We start from the raw sequence: 25,923 nt of genomic DNA on the forward strand, positions 1-25,923 counted from the left end.
CTATTTATCAGATTTTTTTGAGATCTCTACATTCACACAGGGCCCTTCCAGAGGGGCCCAAAGTATGAAAAAAATTCCACCAAAATTTCCCCTTTGACATCACTTTTCCCTCTTCTGGTATATGGTATGGACATGCTAGTGATACCATTTGAAAGCCAGCTCCATTCTGAAGAGCATGAGGTATGAACCATGATCCTAGGATAAATAGTGACGATGCAGTAGCTGCTTGACTGAAAGTCTAAAAAAAATACCCCGAAAAACCCAGGATCCAGAAAGGGATAGTAGTACAGGTAAATCAGTGAAAAATGCGAAATTTTACTTATATCAAGGGATCTTGGCCCCTTCCCCCAAGCAAAAGCTGAAGTGACTCTCCTGTTTACAGTCATTTTTATATATCTCTTCCTAACCAAGTTGCTGTTCATCGCAGCAATCCCAAAAACTATGGATATGACACTAATATTGGTCATTTTCGATCATTTGTATAACTCCCTCGCCCCCAGGTCACGGTGTTTAATTTGGATTTAAACGGCATTAAAAGTATCAATGTCCATCACAGCAACCCTGAAAACTGTGGATTCGACACTAATATCGGTCAGTTTCAATCATTTTCATATATCAACCCCTTCCCCCTCCCTAAAGTTTCAGCGTTCAATTTGGATTTAAACTACATCGGAAATGTCACTGTTCATTTCAGCGGCCCTGAAAAAACTATGGAGTCACACTAATATCAATAATTTTGCACCATTTTTTTATATATATCTCCCTGCTCCTTCAGTTTGCGGGGATAAATTTGGATTTAAACGGCATCAAAAGTGTCACTGTTTACCTCAGCGAGCCCGAAAATTATGGACACTGACATCGGCTATTTGAATCATTTATATATATATATATATAGACCGGTAATTTTCAATATATATCTCCGCACTTCCTTCCTCCAAGTTGCACCTTCAAAGTGAAATGGTAAAATCCATCCCAGGCCCGAACCTCATCTATGTTGAAAATTTTTATCGAGATCAGTGTGGTGGTTCAGGAGTTGTGTTACAAATATAGTCACTTTCATTTTAATATATGTAGATTATTTGTCGCACTAGAAAACAAGCATTTGTTTATATACAAAATTTTATACTTAAAGTTTATATTAAAGTCTGTATTTGAATATTAAATATTAATTATATGTCTTAGTGAAATTTGTCTACTGTTCTTTCTTTTACGAAGTAATTTGGTTAAAATTAAGGAAATTTCACCAGATCGAAGAGCATATTAAGAACTCAGGTTCATTCAAGAGCCCTATTTGTTGCAGCAAGCAACACTTCATGATGATAAACTTGTATGCAACTGTAAAAGTTCTGTAATTAATGCACAACCAGAAATAAACGACTAAAAGTCACATAAAGGAAATGAGTGCAGACTATTAATTTTCACGAATAATTACAACAGTTTTATTTTCGAATGCTTCTTTTTTAAATATTCACAATATTCAAATCTCTCAATTTACATTTTTCACGCGTTCGGCAAAAAAAAAAAAAAAAAGATTCCATTACTAATAAAACTAACCTAATACAAAAATTTTTATTTTTCCAATTTTTCCAAACTTTTTCCAGAAGGAAACCGGAAAAAAGGTTTTTTTTACCAGCCAGTTCAAAATTTCCGGAAATTTTACAACACTAGTTAGGTTAGATTAGGTTACATTAGAATAGATTATGTTAGATTACATTAGGTTAGCTTAGATTAGATTAAGTTAGATTAGCTTAAATTAGGTTACACTAGATCTTGACATACACGCGCCATTTCCATATTGCCTTTCCCGCCACTAAATCATAATAAACATACCTCTCCACCAAATAGCCCCTTCCACCTCCACATACAATGCCTCATACAACATCAAAAATAACCACTTTCTTAACTTCAAGTATTCCCCTCACATGACTTTCACTTACTATTCCTCACAAACCAAACAAGTTTCACCAATTTAGCCAGTAAATTTGCTGAAATTGGTTCAGCGGTTCAGCAATTAACAAAAAATAACAATATATACAGCTAGTTTATAGTGTTATTTTCACATATACATTGTATAAATAACACAATCTATTTCAGAAGAACAAACTACACTTCCAATCAGGGACGCTTCCAGGATTCTTTTTCCAAATCAGGGCAAAGCATTGATTCCAGGGAAAGGCAAACAAACGATTCCAAAGGGAGATAAAAGACCGATTCCAAGGAGGAGCGGCAAAAGACCACCAACATGTACAGATGGGAATACAAACAAACAGACACACACACACACACACACACACACACACACACACACACACACACACACACACACAATTCGATGCACGCATGCACATCATATATCATATAAAACAGCAGTTATTTATGGACATTTCCTTTTCAATTACAGTAAATAAACAATAATACGAGGAGTGATCGGAAAGTAAGATTACAAAGCCTGCAGTGAAACTTACATATATTATTCATACAACCAATACAGAAAATAGATAGTACATACAGGTTATTTTTCGACATTGTCTCCACATCTTTAGAGGCACTTGTCACAAAGTGGGATCAGTTTGGAGATTTCCTCCGGGTAGAAATCATGTCCTTGCTTGCCCAGGCACGTTGTAACGAAATGTTTCACCTTCTCGCCTGAAGCGAAGCGCAGGCCCGTAGCCAGTCTAAAAACTTAGGAGGGGCCCGGCTGAACTTAGGGGGGGCCCGATCCAACCATATGATAGTTCATCACCATATTATAGTTCTTTTGCAAGCCTACTGTAAAACTTTTAGGGGGCCAGCAAAAATTTAGGAGGAGTCCGGCCCCTCTACATTCCCTGGATACGGGCCTGGCGAAGCGAACGAATGTGACGAATTCTTCCTAATGATATACCCAATTCTGTCATCAGATCCAGTAACGTGATCCTCCTGTTGTTCTAAATCATCTACTCCACGCGAGGCGTGTTCAAATCTGTTGTTGCCGTACTAGTCGTCCACGGCGCTTCTCGTCGGTAACGTTTTCTCTAGCAGCCGCAAACTTTCGGCGTCATTCTGTGACACGTTGATGAGACATTACACTCTCTCCGTAAACTTCTACCAGCTACCGGTGAATTTCAGGCGCGGTTACATGTTTCGCCCACAGAAATCGAATAACTGAGCGGACTTCTGCGGGAGAAAAGTTTTCGAAACGAGTCGTCATTTTTGTTTACCAACAACTAGCGCCGTAGGTTGGAAGTGGCTGAAACTCTGCACAGTTGTCAGAATATGTAGTAAAATTACCGGACACTCCTCATTCGTCTACAACAGACGAAACTCCAGAAATATCGGTCTTGTAACCTTATTTTCTACTTCCTCGTACTATATCAATTATTTTACAGAAATATATTCAGTTCTATAGTATGTGTGACCAAATTAGTACGTTTTGGCATGCAGTACTGAACATCATTCACTAATTCAGGGGCAGGGATGCCACAGCCTCCTCACAACGTGGCTTTGCCAACTCTCCGATCAATATTCTAAACATGTTTATCATTGTTGTAAAGGCTTACTTTCGACCGTTTCTCGTATATGTTTTTGGTCTACTTTGTATGAATAAAAGATTGTGACAATGTGACATTGGTGCAGTTGAAGAATATGGAGATCACCATTTCGCGAATCTTCAGTTTAAAATTTGCTAACGTAGGTACACCACTGATAAGTTCACGCTATTGTCATATTATTACATTCTAAGAAGAATAAACTCTGCTTAAGACAGTGAAAGACAATTTCGTTCATAGATGTCAACTGGTCACATATGTTTGTTGTCATCTAACTGTAATGTGCCATTATACATAGTTAAGGTAATGACATGTTTGTTTGGAAGGATCCAATACTTTCCGAAGTACCATGTACTGTAAATTTTTCAACACATAATTTTCGGTTTATGTATTCATTTGTTCCTTACTCTAACCAAAATTAATGTGTGAGCTTCGGAATAATCTAGGAAGCATTATATTTCGGGGAATACTTTCTTTATTTATATATTATTTCATCATAAACTCTGTATATGGACATTTCAAATGGATGAATATTGAAATTATCACCTTCATTTGACATAAAAACATAAGCCAGCAATTAGACAGAAACTTTTGAGATTGTTCACCAATCTGACATTTGGCACAATAATTTAGACCCCCTTCGTCCCTCTGAGATGCCCATATTCTCTCAAAATCCGGTTTTATCCAGTTTTACTATTTTCTATTCGTTTTATATTTTCCGCTGCCAAAATTGTTCGCTCTGATTGGAACTATTTCTTACGCCTTAGTATTATGGCGGATCTTCCCGTTGTTCTACTTGGGAAAACCTTTGAAGCAACACCACGCTAGTTTTACTCCGAAAACATTTTGGGTTTTTCAATAAGAAAGCAGTAAAAAATCAGGTAAAATTAGTCTCAAATAATGAATAAATAGTGAAAAAGTTCGTGAGAGTCTTAATTCAGTGAAATTTCAGCTAAAACAGTCAAAAAATCTTTTAAATATAAACTTGAGTTCAGTAGATGCCATGTTGGTAAACATGGCTAATTATGGAGAGGATTCATCCCAGTTTGTGATTTCCCTGAACTAAGTTTCGAACATTAGTGCACCCCTTTGAAATATCCTTCACCCTCCAAAAGTTCAGCTTTGGGATACTGTAACCTGTCCATCTATATATATATATATATATATATATATATATATATATATATTGTATGTAGTATATGTGATTTATTATTGTTATTATTATTAACATGCGTTATTCATGGGCATCTTTATAGTTAAGTTAAATGACGTAATGTCAGTGTAAATTAGCAGAGAGACTCTCATTTGTTTCTGAGTTGACTACAGCTTCAAATGCGTCATGGATTAAATAAAAAATCAGAAAAGGGTTATTTTCCCTTCCGGAAAGGGACCTTTTTCGTTAACAGATTCAATATGTCCCTCCTGAGGCACTGACAATAATCTTAAAATTTAAAAAAAAAATGGTTTAGTTAACAGAAGGACCACTTGGCTCTGATTATTCCGTTCCTTTTCCCAGATTACAGAGCCAATTGTGCATATGGTGAAATTTAGTGATTTGTTTGATTTACGTATAGTTGAGATGTGTGATAATATGAATATTAATATGTGTAGTGATATGTATTGGTATTTGCTTTCTTGGTTTATGTGGGATGTGGCATGTATGTGTGTAACTTAGTACGTATATAGTAGGAGTAATGTGTCAGTGAGAGTATGATTTATTTACTTACGGAGAGTGTATTGTTGTGTAAGAATTCATCTCTTTTGGTCAGCAAAGCCAATTCACAGTAAGTCCGTAACATCACTACATAATATACTGATTATAGTTCACCGATAACAGAGTACAAAGCGTGTTTAGTAGTGGAAAGTTTGTTTTCATACTACCAACGCCATCTCTCGCTCGGTTAGGAACTACTCATCGCTAGTGTTATGTTACTCCGAGACTTAAGGATCTAGTCAACCAGAAAATTACCCATCTTTTGTAATTAATTGATGCATAAATATTAGTTCTGGTCCATGTGAATAAATATGTAGACAAATTACATTATAATGTGGCTTCTCTAAAAAGCACAATACTTTATATAGTTTGGTAACGAAATGATTAATGAAATTAAACTTTGTTTTTGTCTGTAAACTGAAGTTTGTCTATATGGCATTTTTCTGTTGTCAGGCTGCAGTTTCAAATTCTCTCTCTCTTCGTTGCTTTCTGTGAATGATCGCATTGTTATTGCTTTCAAGATATAATTGCATTTAGTTAAGAGGATAGGTAATGATATTGAATCCTCATTCCATATAAAAATAATACGAAGCCGTGAAGTGAAATATACTGTAGTTTGCACTGAAAGAATTTAGTATTAGTCCATACAAATTCTCATTTACTGATCAGTGTATTGTAGTGACTTGTTGATTTTATATATATATACAGGGTTTTCATAAAGTCTGGACGGATTTAATTTGCTTATAATTTTCATAAAAATTCTCATATTGAAATCAAATAAAGTGCAAACGGTAGCGGAAGGATTAAATTTTTACCTGTAATCTGCACCAGCTCAGTTCATTCACCGCCACACCTCCAACTGGACGCCATTTGGACTATCTAGGAATCGACTTCTGTGGGCTGTTGATAATGCTTTCCCTTACTCTGCTCACTGTTGCAGGCGATGTTGGCGGCCTCCCACTTCGAGGACGGTCCAGGACGCTTCCTGTCTCCAAGAACTTAGCATGCCACTTTCGGGTTGCACTCTCAGTCGGTGCCGGCTTTTTGAACTCTTTGGTGAACTTTCGACACACCAGAATTGGTGATTTTAGCTCTGCGTACCACAGAACACATTGCGCTTTCTCTTTCACCGACGCCATCTTTGATACGGTAAAAAAAAAATAGTCTTCTTAGAGAAGTTTTTCATTTATTTATTTCTTTAAAAGACACACACACCAATACAGCTTACAACTTACTTTTAACAGTCAATATTGAAACAACAATGAAAACAACAATGGATGGAATTTGGTAAGAAACTGACCCTTGCCCTCCCTCTCCTTCTCTCAACGTGTTCAGTTGCCGCTTATCTAACAGTGTTGCCAACTAAAAATGTAATCCTTTCGCTACCGTTTGCACTTTATTTGATTTCATTATGAGCATTTTTATGAAAATTATAAGCAAATTAAATCCGTCCAGACTTTATGAAAACCCTGTATATCGAGACTGCTTAAAACAATCTAGGCCAGAATGATGAAATAAGGTCTATAAAGAAGCTTATGTGTTATAAGTGGGAATAAATATAAATGAATAAAGATAGTGATAATATATATATATATATATATATATATATATATATATATATATATATATATATTGTAGTGAATGTGAATAAATATTAGGACACCCGTGTATGTATGTGCCTAGTTGTGAATTTTGCCACAAGGGATTGATTATACATATATATAATATTTAGTAAACTGACCATTACATCAGAAGTTTTTGTGAGGATAATGTGTCATGTTAAAATGATGGATTGTATTTTCACTTCGTGGCTCGACCTATAATAACAACCGTATATACTAACTGCTCATCTGGTCTGACGATCCGAATGGTGGTCATATAGCAAATGTTTGCGGCTAGTTTCAAGTAATCACATAACCGAATAGCTGTTTGCAGAATTGGTACAGTTTAAATATATGCGTTCATCTTACATTTGCGATACTACTCTGAAACTCTGAATTGTTTTCTTTTTTCGACGTCACCTGATTAAGCCAAATTCATTACTGCTTGCAGATATGACGAAGTGGATAGGATTGAATAATATAGTAAATTTATTACAGTAGAATCTCTTTTTCCGTGCCAGGTTGTCGATGTTTTCCCTCTCCCACATATCTTCATTTTATTGAATTCAAAACTACGTAGTAATCGAAATTAATCGACGCCTCAAGATGTAGCGAATCTTACGGATTGGGAGCGACTAGTAAGATTTGGCAGACAACTTGCTAGTACATTTTTTTTCAATTTTTGCAGATTCCTGTAAGATTTTGTCTAGTTATTGACTATATTCTAGTTTCCATACTTTACTCGTAACTTTTCTGAGTTTCTGAAGAGTCGGATAATTTTTTATTTTGATATTCTAAATTAGAGACCACATAATCATTTCCGGTAGGGCAGGAGTCTCCAATGGCGTTTGACTGGATATTGTGAGGAGTGGGATTTTCCTACAGCACTTGTCTTTATGAAAATCTCATTGAGGACTCAGACTTGTCATGTCTAAATTCGACCACTTATCTTTGTAATTTTAGTGTCCTAGCTTATTCTTATGGCACGCCGCTGTTTTCTTATCTAGTTAAACTTCTATTTTCTTTTCTCCAAGATTTTTTAAAAAAAATTCAGCCTCCCCCACCCGAGTTTTGAACTTGACAAATATCAACCATTTAATATATATCACTTGAAACTGAATGTCTGACTGAGATATTGCGAGACATGATTCATGGAGGTATTTGTTGATGTTGAATATTAAGGGATCGTTTTCCATCACATTTCGACCCACCGCGATAGTGAGTGATAGTTCAGTAAACAATTAAATTTTTGCGTTCGTTTCTTTCATGATAATCCATCTGAAATTTTCCGTTGTGTTATCCGTCATTTTTGTACTTTTGGTTCCATTTGTTACCATAGAGGTGAATATTGTCGTAGATGTTTGGGCCGAAAAGTACGGCTAACATTTTTTTGATTAAATTATATCTATATTTTCTGTGTTTAGGTGCCTGCCTTGCACATTAAATGTCCACTTTTTAAAAACAGAATGTTTGCGAATATGAATTTTATCATTATGCGCTGTTAATCAGTTGAATTATCGATATAGTCGGATTTTTCTTTATCTGAAGTGTTGGAACCTGAAAAATTTATTTCTCGGGGTTATTAATTTGAAGGATTAAATGATTATTGAGTATATGTATGTTGAGGTATAAATACAAATTGAATATAAATATGATGTTAAAGTGAAATGTATAATGTTTAATTGAGTTGATATGTGTAGAGGGTCTCGGTACCTTGCCCCGAACGGTTGTTGGTTGCTATAGTTTTGAAATTTCCGACGAATATAAGTTGTGAATTTTAAAATACCGCCGCATGGTAGATATTCTGTTTAATCTTTGTAATGTTATTAAGTAACTACTAATATTGTCTGTAATTATGACAACTGCATGAGGCATGAAACTTAGGCAGGTCTTCGTAACACTAATTTATCAGTAAACCTACCCTCAAGTTCATGAACCTAAAATCCTTCTGTATCATTACATTTCAATTTTATCCATTATATACAAATCCTCAAACCTGAAAAGTGTTCCACCTCAGTAATCGTGTTCTTGATATAAAAAGAAATCCGTTTGGACCTAGAAAATTCTCGTTTTTCAATACGTTGTACAAATATAACTATGATTGTATGTACCTTGTGATACAAGGGGATAGTGATTGAAAGCTAGTCAATGAACGAGATAATAACTAAAATGACCCGAGAAGTGACGTAGTCACCGTGATATTAGTGACAAAACTTTGTTCTCTTAATCTAGGAAATGGAAGAAACTGTATATATAAATACGTCTACAGACTGTATATGTGTTGTTTACAATATATAAATATGATCTCATGTGTGTACATTTAAATAATGTGAAGTTAAGTACATGGACACCAAAAGGGTGCTTTGCTAATACGTGTGACATAACAAATCGTCGGAAAGTTTGAGAAAGAACTCTTTTTTATCATCTTTGAAGTTTTTTCTTTCCTTTCATATAAGATACAGACTCAATTTCTAACCATCAACTTTAAGTTTTTTTCTTTCGTATGAAATATTATAAAAGGTAACTAGATTTTTTTAAAAATGTACATTCTATTTTATCAAAAATTATAATTAATATTCTCTTTTCGTCTGTCTACTAATATCAAATATATATGTATATTTATATTGATGTAGTCCGTTATTGTATGTGGGATGATACATTTATGTGTATACTTATTTGCATGTTCTTAACATTCTGTGTTTAATTTCTCAATAGATGTAGTAAATGGTCACTAACTGTAGCTAGATGATAGAGTCTTTTAAACTGGTTTACCTATGTCAATATATTGTCCTGCATGTATCTGTGTGTGTGCGTGAATGAATGACAAATTTAGTTTTAAGTGGTAGCATTTAATATTGATTTAGACGATAGTGTTTATAATATGTGTGTAATAGTAGACCTATATTAACTGTATTGGTGCATGACCGAAGTCATGAAGGATAAGTAGCTCTAAATTACTCTAAATCGGCTTTGGGAGTAAAGCCAAAATAAGAAGATAAGCTCAAATAATGACAGTCTTTTCAGAAATCTCAAAACTTCTATTTGCGGAAAATATGTACATCACTTTGATTTTTTTCCTTGGCTAATTCAAATGTGTGTTCGATCTGCACCATGGATATTCAGATACATCATAAAAGTTATTTAACATTCGGAAATAACAGACAAACGATTAAATTAAAATTTCTCGTCACCTGGGCTGGTTCAGGGCAACTCCCATGTGTGCAGTTGCCTGGATCCAGGTCGAAGTAGTATGAGGGAACATGTGTCCCTTCAGGTTCATTTCAGAAATGATCTTCAAGTAATAACATTCGAGTATGAATCACCTTTTCAATAACCATTCGAGTTCCTTTACCATATTACCATCATTATCCAGTAGTCCTTCATCTCTAGTTCCTTCTTCATTTCTTCTTTTCTTCTTCTCCTTTTCCTTCTTTTCTCCTACCTTCTATTTTCTCCTCTCTCTTTCTGTTCCTCTTTCTAATAAAACTGAAGAGGGGTCATGACTAGGAGTTGTCGCTATAGACACGGTCATTAAATTCTCTTTTGATGTTTCTCTTCGGAAGTCCGATATTAATTAACCAATAACGAAATGTACATATAACCTACATACAATTCCAAAATTCATTTATTTTAATTTATTTGGCTAAATTATCAAATCGAAGATTAACATATAGCGACTCCTCTTTCCCAATCACGATTTACGCTTTTATGTTTTCCTTTCGTAACTTCGTGAAGTGTACCTCCTAGCATTGTAGAGCTGTACACCTTTGTTTCAATAGTAGAAAATGGGATATGTATTTTTCCTCCGTTAAAGTCATCGTCACCTGCCAATATATTAATGGAGTCAATCCGTTAACCTATCGAACAGGTGACAGCGACTGTATCGTTCGTTAGTGGAGTCAATCAATTAACATCTTGACAGGTGGCAGCGATTAACTCGCTCGGGTTCGTTAATGGAGTCAATCCGTTAAGATTTTGAGACAGGTGACAGCGATTATCTTGGTCAGGTTTTTTAATGGAGTCAATCACTCACCCCAGGTTGAGAACCACTGGTCTATATTTGAGTGTAGTGTCTGGGTTTGCCTGCAACTTTTAACATTTAAGTCATGCATCAACATAGACACAGCATCACAAATTGTCCTTCATAATCATGCAATTCTACTGATACCAAGTAAGAGTGAAAAGATGTCTTTATGACACACAAATGTAAATTAACTTCGCCAGTTTGAATCCTTGCACAAACACTATAGCGTTACAAGCAGTTCTATGTTGTTACTAATGCGCCTGCTTCCTACAGATACACCCCTGTGCGTCCGTATATGTCCACCAGCTTCGCCGTGCCCTGAATTGAAAGAGATGCGGAGCTTGCCTGTTATGCTCAACTAGCACAGGCTGATGCGTGTTTCTGCGCTTTTGATGGGAAATCAAATTTGCTGATATATTATTGATCTGTGCGCAATTAGTTGACACACACCAAACAAATAAGACTAAAGACTGCATTAGAATATTATTACATTGAACACAAAGAAAAGCGAGGCAAAATCATTCACTTTTTGAATACAATAATTTGAAAACCTTGTGTATTATTTTGTTTCTCCCCGAAATCAGTTGGCAGTGATTTTGGCTCACTTGTTACTGATTACGGTTCGTTATTTCCAACTGTGATGAGTATAAGTGTAGTGTGGACGTATGGGATAAAAAAAAAATAAGTGCATAAAACACAAACTAACTTGCACTAGGTGGCCACTGAAAAGCAGAAATGCTATCTAATTGTGCCAGGGTAGGAGCGCACCAGGAAGACAAGATCGGTAGCCAGGGATACGTCCATAGGGAGAAGGCGCGTCAGCGACGGTGAGTATACGCATAAACAAGGTCGTTTACTTCCCCTCACTATAAGTCACAGTACCAGTTCCGGACCCGCCGATGGATTTGGGGAGATACTAAACGGCATCCCACAACCTTGATTACTAAATAAACAAACAAATAAAAATACATGTAAAAAATAAACGAAAACTTTAATGTCTTACCCTGAGCATGAGCAGTTGATCCTTAAAGTCATTCTCAGCAAACGTGATTGTCGCTTTGCAAGTGATATTGGCTTGTTCCAGTTCTGTCACTAAGTCGTTCACAGCCTACAAAATGATATAATATTAATTGAAATCAATATAAAGCATACTTGGCAAGTCTTTACTTTGGCCATTTCATTCAATGAATCGTTCAATGAACCGATTCGTAACGAAAACAAAAAAAGTGTCCTGCGAGGCTCTAACCCGCATTCACTTGCTAACGATCGCTCTGCAATACTTTGTGAATTAAATATTAAAGTTTGGTAAAGAAAGGAACGAATCTAGCTACTAACCTATATACTTACATGGGCTGACAGGTAATTTCTTAAAACCGGAATCGGAAGGTCAAATGATCGAAGAATCGAAAAAAATGAATGAAATGGTCAAAGTTAAAACATATAGCATAGTTAGTTATACAACACACGAGATCTGAGAGGGACAGACAATAAACAAACCGTGAAAAGAGGTGCTTTCCTAAACGTTGTTAAGTAATTAAGTAATTGGAAAATTCTAACAATATGTGCTCATTAGATGGCTCAAGATACAATTTATTAAATATTTTTCATATTGGTGAGCAGAGTCTAGACTTTACTGAATTGAGAATTATCATTAATTAGTAAATAAAATATTAATACAAATGTCTTAAATTGTTTGCAAAACGCTGAAAATAGGTACAAAATTGCTGATTTTAAGAATGCTCTAGTTAAGAATGCACTAGTTAATTACAGTTAAAAATCCCAATCAATATAAGCAATTTACTGAGCACTTATTACATCACTTCATGGTATTTGCCAGGAGAAAGCTTTTAATAGTATGCGGCATGAGAAGGTATTTTAAATTAGGGATGTGCTAAACCGGCTTTTATAAAAACCGGAAACCAGTTTCTAGAAATATCGAAATCCGAGAAAACGACATTTCGGTTTTCTCCAAAACTGGTTTCGGTGAAAACTGTTTTGGAAAACATAAAACTATTTCTGTGGAGACGGAATCGGTTTCAGGAGAACAACGAGGCAATATTGTGGTCTCACACACAAAAGGCGCGTACGTTAACCGTTTACCCATGAAAAGGCTCTTCAAAAAATATCGTAGATTTTTTTTTTAATTTTCGGGGGAAGGAGTTAAGTGAAAAATGAAATGAAATGATATCTTTTATTTGTACGTCCCACGGTTATGCCAGCCAGGCTAAAGGAGACGGCGCTGATGAGAAATGAATGAAATGGTGGAATGGTGGAAACGGGAGAATCTCGAGAAAACCCACATGGCGCATGGTGCTTGTCCACCATGAAACTCACTTGGCGCAAACTGGGATCGAACTAAGGACCCTATGTACCAAATGTGAACGCTATACCACTGAGCTACCGCAGCCTCACATGAGTTAAGTGACTTCTTTTATTTGATTGACTTCAATTGCAACAGCGAGAACCATGTGAACATCTCAATAAGCACATGCATGGTGGCCTGTTACACTCGAATATTATTTACTAAAGTTACCATGGAGCATTTTTGTTACCATGGAGGGGTAGAAGAAGAGGTCCACTCTCTCGTTCTTGAATTACGTTAAATCCAGGTAATGCTAATGATTGTGAATCAAAAATAACTGTATACTACATTGCATGAATATCTAATATTTTTTTTTATGAGAAAGTATTTTCGAATTGGATCATATTGTAAAGTTCTCCCTGTAAATGTGTTAGTAGAACTTCGATAGAGTAAATTATAATCTGGAATAGAATCTCACTATCGGTTTTATTATAAAAATCTATAAACAGCATTCTACAAGAATAGAAAAATAATGTAATTTCTCTAATACAAGGTATAGAAAGGCGAACGAAAGTCCGGGCAGCCTACGGCAGGATTTGCACAAATCTCGAAGTAAACTAGGCGGAATGGATTAGAAATCCCCAATGCTCCGAAGCAAGTAGAGAGAAGATTTAAAAACAAACACACAGAGCTCCGAAGCAAACTAAATGACTGAGGCTAGGAATCCCGACAGAACTCCGCAACAAGCTAAGCGGGAGGAAGGAAAGCCTAGAGTTCCGAAACAAACTAGAGGCTTGAGTCGGATATCTCCTAGCGCTCGAGCAAGTTAAAGGAGAGATTTACCAGCTGAGACTAATAGTTGTCCATGGAACTATCTTGGTTATATCGGCGCTCCAGTTGAGATTACGGCGCTACTGTTTTCTCCTGGTCATGTGACTGATGGTGTCACTGTTGTCTCCGCCATAGTAAGGTGCACGTGGTTGTTGTTTATAAATTTTGAACGTTTAGAATTTTGTAAACACAAGCACGTGGTACATTCTAATATTTTATTAAATCTGTGGAGGGAAGTGTAATCCATAGCACATGAGTGGGTTAAATTCACCACTGATTTTCGGTTGATTTTAATCCCAAGCATTGAAGTTACCAAAAGGGATAAAAGAAAATCTACATTAAATTATATCAAACACGAATGAATTTTAGAAACTTTATTGTGGAACACTAAAAGAAATGAAAGGAGTGGAGGATAGGCGAGTAAGTCCATTATTTTATTCTTTACTCGCTTTAATTCCCTGCATAGAAACTTCAGAGAAAATGTCTGCCATATATTCAGAAAAGACTTGATGATGTTCTTTGTAATTCTTGTGTCCCTTTCATGCACTACATTTCCAACTATATTTACTCGAAAGAAAAGCAAAAGAAATGGAATTATTAAAAGTGCTTTTATTAGACTCTAGAGCAGGGGGGTAAAAAGTGCGGGATAACGCGACAGGACGTCGTCCCCTCACTTCCAGAAAATATATGTGGTGTCACCCCACTTTCTAAAAAAATTACAATAGGCAAAGATAGGCAAAGGAGACGGCGTGACGTCATACGTCCCCCTACGTTTCCAGATCCACTTTTATCCCTGCGCTAGAGTAAAGAATAAACTTGTCTCTTTTACCTGTGACAAAAGTTTACATATTTAACGGATCAAGTATCTACTTTGTTGTTATATATGGCGGTATTCTATTACTTAGATTGTAGAAAATGGAAGTTCATTTCAATTAATCAATACCATTATAGGTACGAAAAATTATATACAACGGTTATACAAAGATAAACACAGAAAGTTCTGTCGCTTTTTCACCCAACACCCTCGAACATCGATATGCCACCTAAGACGTACCTGGAAGATCAAAAATACCCCATTAGCATCGACGACCTTCTGATAAGGTTCTGGAAGGCCATGGATTCCGTCGCGGTAGAACTTGGTGGACGGTCAAGCGAAGAAGGTATCAAGTGCATGTTGCATCTCTGCTAGGGATTTGAACTGGCGTCCTCTAAGATGTTTATCCAAGGAATGGAACAGGTGATAATCGGACGGTGCAATATCCGGAGAGTATGGCGGATGCAATAGTGCTTCCCATCCATTGCGTAGAATGGTGTCCTGGGTCATCCTAGTCACGAGGAGCTTAGCGTTGTCCTGTAACAGGAGGACCCCTTTGCGATTCACAAGCCCTGGCTCCAGAGTTTTGAGTTTTTCTTGAACACGTCCCAGTTGCTAACAGTACATAGTTACATTGATGCTGTGACCAGCTCGTAGCGGTTCCCGACGCACGATGGGAACTGCTGGTTTCGGTTGTTTTGGAACCGGTTCATGAGATGCTAACCAATGATGACGGCGCCGTGGAGCTTCGTATAGGACCCACTTCTCATCACATGTCAACACTATATCTAGAAATGACTCCTTCCTCAATCGAGACAGCAAAGAAACACAGGTGTCTGCCCGCGTTTCCATCTGGCCCGGAGTGAAATCATGTGCAAACAATCGATGCAACTTGTAGTGCTTCCCAAATTGATGGAGGTGCTGCCGAATGGTTTCTTCACTCACACTGAATTTTAGTCTCAGTTTCTCACAGGTCTGTCCACTGTTCGACTCAGTTACTGCCTGAAGATTTTAATTTTGTACACGTGTTGGTCTTTCGGCACGTGGTGCGTCTTGGAGGGTTTCGTCACCGTCCTTAAACTTGTTGAACCATCGCTGCAATGTGTGCGTATCACGAAACTTTCGCTTCAGCAAAGGCCTGGTATTTCTTCCACCCCGCTGCAGCGGCATTTGACCTCAGTTTGACTCGTACAGCATAACTCGCTCTGTGGAGGTCCCATGTTCACTCTGTCCTTACGCAAGTTCACGGTGTAACTGAACTACCACAACCAGATAGTATGTTGGATATATCCACACAAACAATCTAATTTCGCCTTATCTCCATTTGCATTTAACTCACGGTGTGAGGCCCAATTGAACTCAGACCTCCACAAAAATCAAGAGAATTTTCTTGGTTACCTTTATCTATTTATATTCCATAACCAATATACATTGATTGTATGACAAGTTAATTAATTGACTTTGGTTCTTTTGAGTAATTACTATAATTTTTATAACTGCCCCTCTCTCTCTCTCTCTCTCTCTCTCTCTCTCTCTCTCTCTCTCTCTCTCCCTAGGGGTAAAAGTAAGGAGGAACGCGGGGAAACGTCATCCCTCAACTTCCGTATAATATCTATGGCGTACACCCACTTCCTAGAAAATTAGAACGGCAAAAATAGGCAAGGGAAACGGCGAGACGTCATGCGTCCCCTACCTTTTCAGATTCACTTTTATCCCGTGTATATATATATATATATATTGCTTTAATTATACATCGCTATATGTTTAAATGGAGAGAACTAATTAATTTGAGAGTGCAAATTGTGTGCATACAAGCGCAATGTAACAATGCTAAGAGTAGATCAACAGAGGTTTAATCGCTGTCAGCAGAAATACCAAACATTACCATACCACCAAAAGCAGACACTCACAAACGCTTTTGGTAACAGGAAGTAATTGTTCAATTTTGTGTCAAAATCAATAGCCTTGCTCTTCTCACATTTATTTTTACGCCTTTTCTTTCTTCTACTTGGATTTTGGGAATCGGAAATTAACTTCTCTGCATAATTGACTCAAATGCCCATATTCTTATAAATTTTGTGGGACACGGTGGCTCAGTGGGGAAGCGATTACCTCTGATTTATGGGGTCCCTGACTCGATCCGCGGCCACTTAAATTTGTTGTAGACAACATAGTGTTCGCATCTTTTCTCGTGTACTCCCGTTTCCTCCCAGATCATCATTCCACCAATTCTTCCACGAACATTTAATTGCCTTTTATCCTCCGTCTCCTTTAGCCTAAAGGACTTAATCGTGGGACGTTAAACTGAAAGATTTCATTTCGTTTCATTTCTAATAAATGTTCACGTGCGAGTACTTATGCTACTTTTCGCTATGCATAAATTATATCTTCTATCATTAGGAATACGATAAAAGAATACACATATAGTACAGGGCCGGATTAGGGGGGTTTAGGATGCTATAGCCCTGGGCCTCCACCAGTGGCTGATCCAGGGGGGCGATCTGGGCAATCCCCCCTCCAGAAGAGGAAACTTTCTTATTTTATATATATAAATAAAACCCATTCCAGAATTTGAAGCTCTTAAAAGTAGCTCTAAGTAGCAGTATGATAACCCGCCCACCCCCCTTAGGAAGTCAGTCCTGGATCCGCCCCTGGCCTCCACTCTGATAAAAATCTCAACTGGCTATCTAAAAAGAATCACGAAGGTACAATCATCCTCTTAAAATAAAATATGGACAAAAATATGAAACATGGGGACTATAGACTCGGGCCTCCAGGTGGACAGGAGCCTCCACTCTGATAAAAATCTCAACTGGCTATTTAAAAAGCACCATGAAGGTACAATCATCATCATAAAATAAAGTATGACCAAAAATACGAAACATATTCAACTAATTTTTTAGTGTACTTTCACAGAAGTATATTAGGTGAAGTTAGCAGGGACCACATACTTTTTCTAGCCCCGGGCCTCCTGTGGGTTAATCCAGCCCTGGTGTAGTATGGTTTGTTGGCGGTGTCATTAACCCTTTTAAATCCCTGACAAGGATTACTACTATATTACTACAGGATTACTACTGTATTACTGTACTTTCCGCCTCATTAATGGAATCATTAGATAACTATTTTTGCTTTTAAATGTATTTTTATGATTTCAGTTAACCAAAGGAGCATACAGTAGACGTTAACGTTCTTGCTTCTCAATCCGGATTTCCTGGCTTCGATTGGTTGGAATTTAGCGTTTCTTGTCACAACTAAGGATACATGAAATGGGAACATATAGTTTAAGGTGAAATCCAAAAAACAATCGTAATGAATTCAAATTCCATGGTTCTCTTCCCGCAAACGAATAAGGGAATTGTGCATAAAAGGCGTGCGCGCTAGTCACTAGACCAGGTGGGAGGGCGTTCTGACTTCGAATTTGCTGATAGCTTATCCTGACAAGACACCAATCAGCGTGTCTATTTTAGTTCTGGCATATAGAATCAAGCCAAAAACATGTTCATAGAGAAACAAGTGCTACACCTATAGGCTTTAATTTTAATGCATATTTAAAATTTGTATTTTTACCGATCCCTAGAGACAGGAATTCTATGCAAAGGCTATACAGAGGTTAAACATATTTTGAAATCTTTAATCGAATGTTGTCGGGATTGCTGCCAGAGTGAGTGTTGATGTGCTGAGCTTTCTTTACCATACAGCGGCAACATCTTCAGAGCTATGTGTTGGAGTGTGCTGGTCATACAATTTATATTGTAGTCTTTAGGAATTGCTGTATTTCTATTGGTTCTTTTTGTTGGCCAATGGCATGCTCTGATTTTGCTGGTGGAAACTGTTCTCTGATTGGCTGATGGTTCTTTTCGTACTGAGAAGCTGGATCCAGATGTCAGGTAGATGATAACCTTCGTCTCTGTTGATGGATGGCTTGTATGTACGGATGAAGAGGGATTCATGTATTTTCCTGTCCCAGAACTGTTTGCTTTTCTTTAGTACTTCAATTTGGTCCCACATGGCTGTATGATTGTATTGTATGCAGTGTTCGGCTATTGCAGATTTTTCAGGTTGTTTAAGTCTGGTGTGTCGCTGGTGTTCTTTCATTCTGTCTTCAATGTTCCTTCCAGTTTCAACTATGTAAGTGGCGTTACATTCACAGGTGATCCTATAGATGCCTGGTGTCTTTAATCCCAATGAGTCTTTTGCCGTTGGTAGTAAACTCCTGATCTTCGGTGGAGGGCAGTGTACAGTCTTGATGTTGAATTTCTTCAATAGTCTTGCTAGTTGGTTGGAGGTTTTTCCCATATATGGAATAACTGCTATATTTTCCTTGTCTGCCGTGTTGTCCTCTTTTGTGGTGCAATTTCTGCTACTGTATTTTCTCATGGCTGTCTTGATATGTTTTGACGAATATCCGTTGAATTTGAATACCGTTTCCAGGTGAGACAGTTCTGTGCTTATATTATCAGGATCTGCTATTTGGTATGCTCTGTGTATTAGAGTATTTAACACCCCCATCTTCTGTGCAGGATGATGAAAACTGGTCGCGTCGAGGTAGAGATCAGTGTGCGTGCCTATCATCTACTTCTGCATCTAATTCAAGATCATATTTTGAAATCATTTTGCGTTAATATTGACTACAAGATAAGAAATGTTTTGTCTCGTTTTACTAGACGAGAAAATTATTTTTAAAATCGAGACATGACAAGGAACGACAGCTCTCGTCTCATTTTACGAGATAAGATGAGAACTTTCCAAAATCTCATTGGTAAAAGTAGTTCACCCAATTCTTAGATCCCAAACCCCTTTTAGTGTTACATACATATAAATAAGCCGAGGTGAACCGAACCCAAATGCTATCTGATTTCTACTAACGAAATAAAAACACTTACCAATGTAAAAATATCTTCATTCTGACTCAGTGCTGTAACTGTGTCCCATGCGAAACGCTGAATGAAGGCTAAGCGAGCAGGATTATGGGAACTATCTGGTGCCACTGTTCGGTAGAAATAGGGGAATTCCCTTCGGTCGCTTAGCGCTGGGGACGTTGAGCCAAATGATACCTGAAAGAAACAACAGTAGTCCATAAATATAAAAATCAAATAACCACATAATTATGACAATCGCACACTAATACAGTTGAAGAAATGTTTGTGTAAATATATAATTGTTGATGTATCAATATACCTCAGGTTACAGTGTCCACTAGAGAGGGAAAATGCATAGTGTGATGCAAACAGTAGCGACTCCTAGCGGGGGAAAGCTACATCGGTAGAAATTTCAATTTTATCACTAGTAGATGGGGTAGGAAAATTTATCTAATCCTTTAATTTTTGTATGAGTAAATCCATGTTAAATCAACCAATGGTGATTGCTGAAAATATTTATTATTTATTGATTGCTGTACACAAAGTTGAACTATATTTAGAGAGCAGAAATCAAACAAACCTTCATTCATTTTTTAAGATATTCAGTTTAAGTTGGAGCGCCCATTTTATATAAGTGTGTAAGGGTATTTTTTGCTTTACAGAAGTTTGCAGTAAGCAATCTACAAAAGCTTTAAAAATACTTAATTCAAACAAAATCCATTTGAAAGAAAAACTAGAAGTACGTCACTTTATATCTTTCGTACATTTAATCTTCCAACACTAGAAATGCCTTTAACAAAATGCTAAAAGTTAAGGTTGAAAAAACGCAAATTGTCATGTTTCAAATTAACCATTTCCATGAAGAAAATAGGAGTCATCATTAATTTCTTTGCTAGATATACGAGCGGTCCCGGGTTCGATTCTTGGTGGGGACACTTGGTCGAAAAAGTGTAAAACGCTTTTTCAGGCCAGCCACCCTGAATGAGGTTTTCCTGGGTTTTCCTCATTCACACAAGATAAATGCCGGGGTGGTACCTAACTTACAAGTGCCAGGCTGATTCCTCCCTTCCCCAATCCATTCTTCCTTCCCTCTCCCCGGGTAGCGTGCTCGCCGAGGAGCGTTATCCCTCAAACATAACGGGCTAAATGGCTATAGATACCGAAAGCCCAGAAATCTAAATTCTAAATCCTTTTTGTAGGTATAGTAGTTTGCATAATACTACTTCCTCAAAGAGATTGAGTAGGGGGCGCGATGGCTCAGTGGTAGGGCGCTTACCGGTGATGTATGAAGTCCTTGGTTCGATCCCCGGCCAAGTAAATTTGTGGTGGACAGCATCGTGTCTGTGGAGTTTCTCGTGGTACTCCTGTTTCCTCCTACTTTCTCATTCCACGAATTGTTCCATCATCATTCATTTGCCGTAATCATCGTCTCCCTTAGGCTAAACGACATAATCGTGGGACGTTAAACTGAAAGATTTCATTTCATTTTTTATGACTGAGAGTCCCATTCTTTTCTTGTTAAGGGTCTTCAAGCATTACGACTTTTCCAAATTGGCTATATTGAATCTGAAATATCTCAAAGCATTTGAAAAGTCTCAAGATTTCATAAAACAATCATAATTTGTTTAGTAACTAACTAACTCTATGGTCTATGGAACCTGGAGATTAAATGCGGCGTTCACAAAAGCTCTCAACTGACTTCTATCCTTAGCCAATTGGATCCATTTTCTACTTTGCATTCCTATCTCTGCGAGATCCATCTTAATATTGTCCTCCCATTTGCGCCTAGGTCTTCCTAATGGTCGTTTTCCGATTGGTCTTCCACTCAAGACTTTGAAAGCGTTTCTACTTTCTTCCATTCTAGCTACATAACCTGCCCACCTAAGCCTCCTAGACTTGACGATCCTAACAATGTTTGATAAACCATATAAATTATGTAGCTCCTTGTTATGAAGTTTTCGCCATTCCCCATTCCCGTTCCTCTTGGGTCCGAATATTCTTTTCAGGATCTTGTTCTCAAATACTTTCAGTCTATGTTCTTCCCTCAGAGTAAGCGACCATGTTTCCCAACCATACAGAACCACAGGCCGTTTATTAGCAGTGATTAAAATTTGATAATTGAGATTTGAGTAGGTTTTGAATTGCGGGATTTTTAATGTGGCGAAATTCGTTCTTTTAGAAACTAAAGTACAACTTATGGCACATTTTACAATTAAACTATAGACTATCTAATAGACGGTAAACTGTTCTACATATATGTTAAACACTGAAACATATAGTTCAGTTCAATGCAAATCTTATATATAAAAGAGAACGCACAAATCCTTTGTTCCCTCATCACGCTAATACGGCTGAACCAATTTCTTTCATTTTTGGGGGGTTATTAGGATTTGGACCCTAGATGGTTTTTATCATATCACTTTAATTTTCAATTACCAGTGTCTTGAGATAATTGACCATTCAAGGGTCCATAACGTACAAATCCTTTGTTAGTTCATCATAGGTAAAAATAACGTATTTATATGCAACCCGCATGACCGTGTCACTCGGCGGGTTAACATAAATGACAGGCGATATAATGTTAACATTTACTGCAATCTACTATGGTTTTTATCATATCACTTGAAAGCTAAAAAGTAAAAATTATCTAAGTAACAAAGTTTATTGCGTTCCGGAGTGACCCCAGCGAAGCGGGGTGAACGCTGCTAGTTCCAAATAAGATACATATTTCATTTTTGAGTTCAAAAACAAATGTAAAACATTAATATAAAATGTACTCTAAAATATTTCTTCAAATATTTTTCAATATTGGGATATATCAAGCAAAGAAATATCGTCCGAATTTTCTCCAGAAAACTGCAGTATTATTGGTCCAAGTAACAGGTGTCCTTACTGTCAATGTCTGCCTTTGCACACGATATTAAAGACAACAGATAGCCTATTTATATAGTTAGGGAAGAATATTTTTTGAAAACACCCATCACAATATCAATTCCTTTGTAGCTTAAATAAAAGGAGAAAATACGGAGAGTACTAAAGCAGATGTGTTGGGTTCCTTACTAACATCTAGAACCTCTCATAATGGAGAGAATGAAATGATCTGAAGTGAACGGAAAGACGAAAAGGTAAGCTCTGATTGCTGTTGTACTGGCTAGTGCGTGTGCCTTTTCTTTAGGTCCCGGGTTCGAGTCTCGATGTGAGAGCACAAAAATCTAATTTCATAATTATTCACTTTCAGTAATCATCCGTCTACTTTACCCTAAATGGCATAACCGTCGGATGATATACTAATTTCATCTCGTTTTTCTACGAAGAGATAAATAAACTAGCTTCCTATGTGTAGAATTTGTTTCAAAGCAACCTGAAATATATGTTATTATTTTGATATCGATTTTATTTCCGTAGAATTTCTGTAGAAGTCTGCAGTGGCTCAATAGTAGAGCATATTCATCTGTGGGATACGTGAGGTCCTTGATATGATCCAAGTACGCGCCAAGTGAGCTTTTCGGTAGACAGAAACCGTGTGCATGGGTTCTCTCGGAGTTATTTCGTTTCCTCCCAGTTCATTTTTTCTTATCATTACAGTCTCTTTAACTTGTAGGGCATAACCTGGGAGAGAAAAAACTGAAAGAATTCATTTCATTTTCTTCGAATTTTGAATGAAGTAATACGTAGGTATTTAAGGACAAATCTATTTTCGTTTAATTTGTGAATTAGGTTGATTTCAAGAATATTTACAATATAAAATTTACTTATATTTCAAACTCAAACGATGTGCCTAGTGTGAAATGAAATGGTCTATTTGTCATGCACACTTTATGCATAGTGTAAACCGATATATGCTAGTAGTAATTGCTACCTTTATTGTTTAAATTATATTTCATGTACTAAGAACTTTACATGAAAGGCAATATGAATTAGCTACGTGGTAAAAAGCTAATTTGTTGAGACATCTCTCGTAATAATTTTGATTCAGTATCTTTACAGTTTGTATCTGGAATAATTAAAATTAGGTTCAATAACTAGTAAATTTCTTGTCCACGACCTTTGACGTCAAGAATGACCTGAAACGAGAAGATGCATTGTCGCCATTATCATTTAACTTTGTTCTCACGTACGGTATAAGGAAAATCTAAGATAGCAACCAGGGCCTAGTGCCAGGCCTGTAGCCATCCAAAAAATGTAAGGGAGGCCCGGATGAAGTTAGAGGGGCCTTTCCAACCATATTATAGTTCATTGCCAGTCTACCGTGAAAAGTTGAGGGGGTCAACCAAAATTTAGGGGGGGCGGCCGTCCTAGACCCCCTGGATACGGGTCTGCCTAGAGCAGAAAGGTTTCAATCAGGTTTCCGCGTACGCTGATGATGTAAATATAATAGGTGATGATAGGAGAACAATAGAAAGAAATGCAGAGGTCTTATTCAACGGTTGCAGGGATGTGGGCTTACGTTAGAAGTAAATACAGAGAAAACTAAACACATGGAAATTTGTAGAGATCGTAATGCTGCAAATTATGGATACGTCAAAATATCAAATAATAGGCTACTTTCGACACTTTCAAGTATCTAGGACCAACATTTACAGACCAAAATCATATTCAGGAAGAAATTAAATGTCGATCAAAAACAGGGAATTCGTATTAATCTATATATATATAAAATTGAAAATCACTATGTTTGTGACTCTTAATCTCCTGAACCGTCTGACAGATCTCGATCAAGTTCGAGGCTGAGCTGATTTTAGGCTATTCACTTTAATGTTAGAACTGAGGATTGGGGAGGGGAAGGGGGTATAAAAATAAATAAAACTCAATAACTCCTGAACCACTCGACCGATCTTGATCAAACTTTCCACATAGATGAGATTCAATCCTGGGATCGTTTTTATGATTTAAATTTGACGAAGCAACGAAGGGGAGGAGAAGGGGAAGATATATGAAAATCAATTTATATAAGACTGAAAGTGACTATTTTTGTAACTTAATAACTCTTGAACTATCCCACCGATCTCAATCAAAGTTTCAAAATATGTGAGGTTCGGATCTGGAAACATTTTTTTTTAAATTTCACTTTAACGGTAGGTCCTAGGGGAGGGGGGCGTATACGTAAAAACTAATAAAACCTAATAACTTTTGAACCACCCAACCAATCTCTATCAAATTTTCAATACATATGAGGGTTGGGCCTTGGGTGTTTTTTATCTTTTCACTTTGACGAGCCAACCTAGGGGAGGGAGGAGGGGGAAGAAATTTTAAAATGATCAAAAATGACCGATATTAGTGTTGAATCCATAGTTTTCTGGGTCTATGAGGGAAACACTGACACTTCTGATGCCATTTCAATCCAAGTTCAGCCCTGATAGTTGAGGAGGGGGAGGGTACAACGTAGGGGAGGGGAATAAACATTTAAAAATGTTCGAAAATGGCTAATATTAGTGTCTGATCCATAGTTTTAGTAGTAGTTGAGATTAACAGTGACAATTCTGATGCCGTGTTCCGCAGCACTGAGGAAGGGGAGGGAGAGCTATATATAATAATAATCGAAAATGACAAATTTAAGTGTCTAATCAATAGTTTTCGGGATCATTCAGATGAACAGTGACATTTCCGATCCAATTTAAATCCAAAATCAGCCCCGCCACTTGAGGGAGGGGATAAATAAAAATCATCGAAGATTGTCACTATCAATGTCGAATTTATAGTTTTCTGGGTCACTTAGATGCACAGTGATACTTTCGATCCCGTTTAAGTTCAAATTCAATCCCGCAACTTGGGGGAGGGGGAGGAAGAGATATTTAAAAATGATCGAAAATTTCCGATATTAGGGGCCGCTGAGTGAACGGTGACACTTCCGATGCCAGTGTACCAAACATTGTTAGCGTCATCAAGTCTAGGAGTTTCAGGTGTGCAGGTCATGTAGCGACAATGGAAGGAACGAGGAAAGCTTTTAACAAGATGTCCGATCGGAAAACGACCATTAGCAAGACCTAGACAAGATGGGAGGACAATATTAAGATAGATCTCGCAGAAATAGGAGTACAAAGTAGAAACTGGATTCAGTTGGCTAAGGACACGAGTCAATGGCTAGATTTTGTGAATGCGGAATTGAACCTCTGGGTTCCATAGGCCACAGAGTTAGTTTTTCTTCTTCAACTATAGTCCAGAAGGTATAACATCGTTAGCTTCCCGCGCTTGGACCTGCTCGTCACTGGGAGTGTGGTAAGAGGATAGCCAATCACCATCCACCATTCAGC

General features: G+C 37.2%; 1 protein-coding gene across 1 annotated transcript in view; it reads right to left on the reverse strand.

Moving 5' to 3' along the window:
- GABA-B-R3 (gamma-aminobutyric acid type B receptor subunit 3) overlaps positions 1-25,923 on the reverse strand; it is a 702,393-nt gene that overhangs the window by 282,576 nt on the left and 393,894 nt on the right. Inside the window, exons 3-4 of the mRNA XM_081758156.1 lie at positions 19,697-19,867; positions 11,870-11,974 (exon numbers count right to left, since the gene is read on the reverse strand). Coding sequence (XP_081614282.1) covers positions 11,870-11,974; positions 19,697-19,867 — 276 coding nt within the window. The remainder of the gene's footprint in view (positions 1-11,869; positions 11,975-19,696; positions 19,868-25,923) is intronic.

This window comes from Thermobia domestica, chromosome 5 (assembly GCF_964235325.1).
Source record: "Thermobia domestica chromosome 5, izTheDome1.hap1.1, whole genome shotgun sequence".
NCBI lineage: Eukaryota > Metazoa > Arthropoda > Insecta > Zygentoma > Lepismatidae > Thermobia > Thermobia domestica.